The sequence below is a fragment of the Procambarus clarkii genome, chromosome 15, assembly GCF_040958095.1.
Source record: "Procambarus clarkii isolate CNS0578487 chromosome 15, FALCON_Pclarkii_2.0, whole genome shotgun sequence".
Classification (NCBI taxonomy): Eukaryota; Metazoa; Arthropoda; class Malacostraca; order Decapoda; family Cambaridae; genus Procambarus; species Procambarus clarkii.
The window spans coordinates 22,346,303-22,354,977 of record NC_091164.1 but is presented as its reverse complement, the minus strand read 5'-3'; the positions used below and the strand labels follow the sequence as shown (position 1 = coordinate 22,354,977).

At 46.9% G+C, this 8,675-nt stretch overlaps 1 protein-coding gene across 1 annotated transcript; it reads right to left on the bottom strand.

The window, feature by feature from the left end:
• Positions 1-1,426: 1,426 nt before the first annotated feature.
• Positions 1,427-2,026, bottom strand: LOC138364979 (uncharacterized). The gene has a single exon (XM_069325068.1). It carries the CDS (start codon positions 2,024-2,026, stop codon positions 1,427-1,429), a length of 600 nt encoding a protein of 199 aa, XP_069181169.1.
• Between the last annotated feature and the right edge of the window lie 6,649 nt (positions 2,027-8,675).

Here is an 8,675-nt window from a genome sequence, read left to right as displayed (position 1 = left end):
GAGCAAGAGATGAAGGGCGAGCAAGACAAAGAGCAAGCCAGAAGACGATCACTTGGGGAGCAGACCTGGATAAGAGGGACCGTGACCCAGGCCGGGAGGAGAACAAGACAGATGGAGACTGAAGCAAACACAACTTTGACTCAGCAGCGGATAAAGCGTGTTTGCCAGAGTTGCCAAGATTAAGATCTCACTTTCAGGAATTAAGGTTCAGGAGAAAGGTTTGCCAGATTGCATATCAGAAGAGGCAGATTACTTTTTTAATCATTTAGTGATAATAGCTGCTTCTAAAGTGATGCATCAAGATCAATATGCTCAGATCGTTCTAAGGAGGCTGTCTGGAGAGGCGAGAGTGGCAGACGATTAACTGACACTTGATGAGTGTCAGGTTAATGAAGCAGTCATGTACAGTGTCAGAAATAGGTTTACATAAATAGTAAACACACCACTGAGACCTTCACGAAGGTGGCATAAGAACTAGAATGTTGCTCTGAACATTAGATAAGTGTAGTTGATGTGAGGTCGTTTGCAGACACAACACACATGCTGGAAATGATAAATTTTCTGGGGCTGCTTCAATCCTGAAACTGTATTTAATATTCAGAATGCTGGCCTAAAGGATTTCAGGGAAACAGATGACAAAGCGGAGAAGTTTACTGAAGATTTAAAAGGCTTAAAAGAGAGCTGAACGGAGGCCAGTAGTTGGGCCTCGCTCAGGTAAAGTTAAAGAAGATATTTGTCATGTCTTGAGCACCGCCTGAGAACTGTGGAGAAGCTGCACACACACAGCAAGACCATCTGACCAGCAGAGGACCTGACACGTCAGGGAGATGCTTCGTCTGTGGGAAGCACCTCACTCATTGACACCACACTCTGTGACACCACACCCTGTGACAGCACGCTCTGTGACACCACACTCTGTGACACCACACCCGGTGACACCACACCCGGTTACACCACACCAGGTGACACCACACCCGGTGACACCACGCTCTGTGACACCACACTCTGTGACACCACACCCGGTGACACCACGCTCTGTGACACCACACTCATTGACACCACACTCTGTGACACCACACCCGGTGACACCACGCTCTGTGACACCACACTCTGACACCACACTCTGTGACACCACACCCGCTGACACCACGCTCTGTGACACCACACCCGGTGACACCACACCCGGTTACACCACACCAGGTGACACCACACCCGGTGACACCACACTCTGTGACACCACACTCTGTGACACCACACTCCATGACACCACACTCTGTGACACCACACTCTGTGACACCACACTCTGTGACACCACACTCTGTGACACCACACTCTGTGACACCACACCCGCTAACACCACGCTCTGTGACACCACACCCGCTAACACCACGCTCTGTGACACCACACCCGGTGACACCACACCCGGTTACACCACACCCGGTGACACCACACTCTGTGACACCACACTCTGTGACACCACACTCCATGACACCACACCCGGTGACACCACACTCTGTGACACCACACTCTGTGACACCACACTCTGTGACACCACACTCTGTGACACCACACTCTGTGACACCACACTCTGTGACACCACACTCTGTGACACCACACTCCATGACACCACACTCTGTGACACCACACCCATTGACTCCACACTCTGTGACACCACACTCTGTGACACCACACTCTGTGACACCACACTCTGTGACACCACACTCTGTGACACCACACTCTGTGACACCACACCCATTGACTCCACACTCTGTGACACCACACTCTGTGACACCACACTCTGCGACACCACACCCGGTGACACCACACTCTGTGACACCACACTCTGTGACACCACTCCCTGTGACACCACTCCCTGTGACACCACTCTCTGTGACACCACTCCCTGTGACACCACACTCTGTGACACCACACCCGCTGTCACCACGCTCTGTGACACCACACTCTGTGACACCACACTCCGTGACACCACACTCCGTGACACCACACTCTGTGACACCACACCCATTGACTCCACACTCTGTGACACCACACTCTGTGACACCACACTCTGTGACACCACTCCCTGTGACACCACTCCCTGTGACACCACACTCTGTGACACCACTCCCTGTGACACCACACTCTGTGACACCACACTCTGTATCACCACACTCTGTAACACCACACTGTGACACCACACCCTGTAACACCACACCCAGTAACACCACACCCTCTAACACCACACCCAGTAACACCACACATTGTTACACCACACCCTGTAACACCACACCCAGTAACACCCCACCCAGTAACACCACACCCAGTAACACCACACCCTGTAACACCACACCCAGTAACACCACACCCAGTAACACCCCACCCAGTAACACCACACCCAGTAACACCACACCCTGTAACACCACACCAGAGCAGTCATCAAGTGCAATACCATACCATGATCAATATTTATCAAGAACACCCAATAAACAATATCTAAATTACTTTACCACCAATAACCTGGGAATCTTACCTCTGGTCCACACCAGAGATCCTTGACACCATAACTCACTATTCTTCCTCACTATGGTCTCTGTTTATCAAATTGTTCATCACAAGGCTTCTGCTCTTTCTTCTTTATCACTTCACTTTACCCTCAGAGTTAGGCTTGAACATATAAATCAATAACAATAAATAAATATTCTCCCCTCCTCTCACTACGGCAAGTGCACCAACATGTATTACTCTCATAGACATAACACAGACGACCAAATGATCTTCTATATATAGCTTTGTAGATTAATCTCCCTTGTAATCACACATGCTTCTTCCTCGCCGATTAATCTTCTAATAATCCAACAACAGAATCATCCATTGGTTGGTCCTCGAGTAGGTATAAACTTCTTACTGCTCCCAAACACGAAACTGCATCCACAATGCATGAACCTGCAGGTTTACCATAACAAAATAATCTGTTTCCATAAACATGTACAAAGTGATTAAAAGGAAAACTTTTTCCAACAGTCCAGAGTCACCTGCTGGTCCGCACCGAGAGGTACTCCCCTCCTGGACGAGTCCACGCTGACAATCTCCACTGGCCGTTGTCGCCCACGACCAGTTGATCACCAACCATCCTTGAGGGAGCATGTGTCGCTCCCGACTCCCTCGTGCTATTTTATCTTAATTTCCTTATATCACCTTATTATCACTGCATGCACGACTTATTTATTCTTTTAAACATCAATATAAGATCACTGGGCACTTATTCTCTCTATCTGCACTAGGCAATTTATAGTAATTAAAGGGCTCTTACTGCAAAATTGCAGGAGTGACTTTTGACAGTTAAAATTATATATTATTGTATCACCCAAAATAAGTGTGTATGTTTTCCCTTGTGTAATCAACATTTAATATATATACCTACGCGACCAAAACATTATAAACTACATTTATAGATGAACATTATGAGGTAGACATGTTCACTTCATATTAATTACTGAGGGAAGGTTTTAACCAACGTGACACCGGTTCAATCTATCCATCTATCTATGTATCCATCTGTCCACCCATCTATTTTTCTATCAATATATCTATCCATCTGTCTATCCGTCAGTCTATCCACCTATTCATCCATATATCTATATATCCGTCTACTCTCTGAATATCCATCCATCCATCTATTTTATCCATGTATCTAATCTATGCATCTCTCTATTTATCTGTGTCTATTTATCCATCCATCCTTTCATCTTTCTATTTATCTGTTCTCTATTCCTATATCTTTCTATCTATCTTGTTACTTATCCATCCTTCTATAAATCTATCATCCATCTATTCATCCATCTACCCATCTCACTATCCATCTACCCATCTAACATGGATAACAAGTCATGGATAGTAGAACATTTGTGGTAATTTTAATGTATTAATGAATAATAATGTATATTACAAAAGTAAAAAAAAATGTGAAATATTTATTTTCAAATTATTTACCTGTATCTGGTAAACTGGCAAAAATCGTCGTGGACCCTGGCATGCTGTTCGCTTTTTTGTAATTTGGTGACCCCGACCAGCCTATGTTTATCCCATACCCCAGACCGTTCCCCCTGGCAATTTGGGTGGAGCTAGACACAAGTATCTGACCTCCAACTTTGGACCGACAAACTAACATAAAAACCTGCATTCTCTGTTATAGGGATTACGAGACACCACAGACATGTGCAACTCTCTCCACATTTTCCAAGGTTTGTTGCTGCCTGGCTGCGTGTTGACGTGGCGGTTCTGACATGGGAGGCCATCTTCCCCCTGTTGTGCGTGTAAACTCCGTGGGCCTGGAGTTCTCTTGTAGGGCTGGATATACGAGCATCGAGATGGTGATGTGTGACATGCTTCGTATCCCAGTGGAGGCTATCTACGGTGTAGAGCTTGTTACAGCCCACCGGGTTGTTATAAACTTCGTGAGGGAGGAGGAGTACTGGAACTTCCTCCGTCGGTACGAGGGGCGTACGTTGCCGTTGCTGGATGATGCCGGCTCTGTGGCGATTTCGGACCGCAGTGGTGCCCTGACTAATGTCAGGGTCCATGGTGCGCCCCTGGAGTTCCCTGAATACCTCCTCCGGCGTTACTTCAGGAGGTTTGGTACTGTTGTCAGCGTGCAGGTGAACATGCTCTCCTCAGGCGGTATGCTGGGAGGCGAACGAACATTCGCACGTTGGGAATGCGCCCGCGGTCGGATATACCTTCTTCTGTCCGGCTTATGGGATAATACGTCCGAGTGTATTATGCCTGGCAGCCTCATACCTGATTCCGGTGTGGCCTGTTGGGGCATCATGCTGCCGGGTGCTCTGAGGCCCCCGGCTGCTCCTGTCAACTTGTTCCGAGAGGAGGATTTCCTGCCGCTCCCACTGGAGGCAGTTCAGGTCTGCCTGATCCTGTCACTGTCCAAGCTGCTCCCGTGGGCCTTCCTGGTGCGCCCTGTGTTGGATCGCTGTCTTCTCCCTCGTCTTTGGATGCTGCGCCTGGCCCTTTGTCAGTGACTCGGGTCCCGGATGTGCTGGGTGCTGGGGTAGCTGCGGAGCCTCCTGCTGTGTGTGGCCCGGTTCCCCTTGTGCCGCCTCCTGCTGTGTGTGGCCCGGTTCCCCTTGTGCCGCCTCCTGCTGTGTGTGGCCCGATTCCCCGTGTGGTAGAGGCTGCTGCCATTCTGTGTCGGGCGTCGGTTCATCCGGCTCGTGGTACCCATGTTTCTGGGTCCGCTTCCGGCTCTGACGATATTCGGCCGGTGCCCAAACGTTCCCGGCGTTCGTCTTCTGCCTGGGCCGATGTTGGTGACTTCAGTGACTGGGTCTTCGGGTGTTGACGGTGTGGATGCGGATACGTCGATGTCTCCGCAGTTAGTGGTGGCGGAGGTCCATGTGCCTGCTGGTGCCTGTGTCTCGGACGGGCCTTCGGTTCTTTCTCCGCCTGGGGACTCTCCGCAGTGGGGGGTGGTGGCTTCCGCTGCCAGGTATGGTGTGGACTCTGGTGCTGGGTGTGGCCTGGTGGTGACATTACAGAAGGATGCGCGCCATCCGATTTCCCCTGCTGTCGTCTGGTGGTGTGCCTGGGGCCGCGGGTGCCCCTGTGGTGGTGCCCTGTGGCCCGTTCGCTCCTGTGAGGGTGCGTGTTGGGGACCTGGAGGACGTGTTGCCGGCGTCTGTGATGCCGCCGGGTCACTGGATGGAGATTGCCAAGTTACTGTTGTCTGACCGACCGGAGAACTTTCATGGTGGGCAGGTTCCCTTTATGTGGGGGCGAGTGGCGACTTCTCGCCTCATGAGTAATACCATCTGGGTCCCCTGTTTGTGGGTGTTTGTTGTCCCAGTTCCAGATGTTATGGCATCCTCGGTGGATGGATGGGACCCTTGGCAGTGGGTGCTCTGGGAAGCGTTCAATGTACGGTTCCGTGAGCCAGGTTCCCGGGCAAGTAAGTCCACTGATTTCCTGTGTATTTGCTATATGAAATGTTATATTCTGTGCTCGTGACTCTCCCTTTGTGAGTTTCTTTGCCGTATGGCATATTAGTTTCAAGTGCTTGGCGTCACTCGTTTCGCGTTTTGGCTTGGCGTTTCGCCTTTCCTGGCTTCGTGATTCACCCTTCACGGGTACGCCGGGGCGCGTCCGATCCCACGATTGTCGTCGCCCCTAACTCAACAACAGCAATAACACATTTTCCAATATTCATTTTCCATATATTTTCGGTATTTATAGTTATCTTCATTACTCTCTAGGATTAACAATTTGTAGCTGTTATATTTCAAAAGATTTTTTATATACTTTTTCCATAAGTGGATGTCTTAATAAACTTATAGTTAGGATTTTTGGTCAAACAAAACCTCTTCTTATTAGAGTAGTGCGTGGAGGGACGACCGCCCACTCGACCACAGACACATGATGCTTGGCGGGAAGTAAAAGTTGACCGTTGATAGCGGAGAGGCTTGCAATGTTCTGGACCTTCACTGAAGCCTAACTCTCAAAACTGTGCCTCACAAGAGGAAATTGAGAAAGTTTTGAGGCACATGTTATTGGGAGATGATGGTTGGAAGAGGCTTCATCCCAAGTTGAATTAGAGCTTGTCTATTTCAATTAAAGGAATCAGTTTGCATAAATAGAGTTAAAGCAAAGAGGGAAACCGTTGTATGGTGTCTGCCTGAGGGCTCTGTATTTTACCATATGTACCAGTAATTTAACCATTGGATTGAAAAGCATCACAGAATCTCTTTATTTTTTTATATTATCTTCTGTAACGTTAACTGGGCCAGCACTGTAACTTGTTTTTGGTTGAGTGGGAAATTTATTTTGATTATGAGAGGAGAAATATTGTCGTTGAGAGGAGCTTCACCTCTCACTTCTATGAGGTTCAAATTAAATTCATTCCCTAGAAAGTTATATCTCACTGCGTCTATTGCCTAATTAAAATTATTCAAATGGGAAACAATTAGAGCACACCTATTACTAAGTGTGTTGACTCTGTGTATCCAGTGTATTTTAAGATTATATGAATGATCCTTGTGATAATATAAAATGATCTTATTGTCATATATGAAAGCAGCTCTCTTTTGTTCCAACGAAAGAACGGGAGGGAACACTTGTGGCACTTGTCAGTGATAATATTCACTTGTCTGAGTGACAATATCCACTTGCCAGTGACAATATCCACTTGTCAGTTACAATATCCACTTGTCAGAGTAACAATATTCACTTGTCAGTGACAATATCCACTTGTCAGTTACAATATCCACTTGTCAGAGTAACAATATCCACTTGTCAGTGACAATATCCACTTGTCAGTTACAATATCCACTTGTCAGAGTAACAATATCCACTTGTCTGAGTAACAATATCCACTTGTCAGTGACAATATCCACTTGTCAGTGATAATATCCACTTGTCAGTGACAATATCCACTTGTCAGTGACAATATCCACTTGCCAGTGACAATATCCACTTGTCAGTTACAATATCCACTTGTCAGAGTAACAATATCCACTTGTCTGAGTAACAATATCCACTTGTCAGTGACAATATCCACTTGTCAGTGACAATATCCACTTGTCAGTGACAATATCCACTTGTCAGTGACAATATCCACTTGTCAGTGACAATATCCACGTGTCAGTGACAATATCCACTTGTCTGAGTGACAATATCCACTTGTCAGTGACAATATCCACTTGTCAGTGACAATATCCACGTGTCAGTGACAATATCCACTTGTCTGAGTGACAATATCCACGTGTCAGTGACAATATCCACTTGTCTGAGTGACAATATCCACTTCTCAGTGACAATATCCACTTCTCAGTGACAATATCCACTTGTCTGGGTGACAATATCCACTTGTCAGTGACAATATCCAGTTGTCAGTGACAATATCCACTTGTCTGAGTGACAATATCCACTTGTCAGTGACAATATCCACGTGTCAGTGACAATATCCACTTGTCAGTGACAATATCCACGTGTCAGTGACAATATCCACTTGTCTGAGTGACAATATCCACTTGTCAGTGACAATATCCACTTGTCAGTGACAATATCCACTTGTCAGTGACAATATCCACGTGTCAGTGACAATATCCACTTGTCTGGGTGACAATATCCACTTGTCAGTGACAATATCCACTTGTCAGTGACAATATTCACTTGTCTGAGTGACAATATCCACTTGTCAGTGACAATATCCACGTGTCAGTGACAATATCCACTTGTCAGTGACAATATCCACGTGTCAGTGACAATATCCAGGTGTCAGTGACAATATCCACGTGTCAGTGACAATATCCACTTGTCAGTGACAATATCCAGGTGTCAGTGACAATATCCACGTGTCAGTGACAATATCCACTTGTCTGGGTGACAATATCCACTTGTCAGTGACAATATCCACTTGTCAGTGACAATATCCACTTGTCTGAGTGACAATATCCACTTGTCAGTGACAATATCCACGTGTCAGTGACAATATCCACTTGTCAGTGACAATATCCACGTGTCAGTGACAATATCCAGGTGTCAGTGACAATATCCACGTGTCAGTGACAATATCCACTTGTCAGTGACAATATCCAGGTGTCAGTGACAATATCCACGTGTCAGTGACAATATCCACTTGTCTGGGTGACAATATCCACTTGTCAGTG

Bases quoted from the DNA above. Each gene is read 5' to 3' on its own strand.
- LOC138364979 (XM_069325068.1), bottom strand. From the start codon at position 2,026: ATGGGTGTGGTGTCACAGAGTGTGGTGTCACGGAGTGTGGTGTCACGG.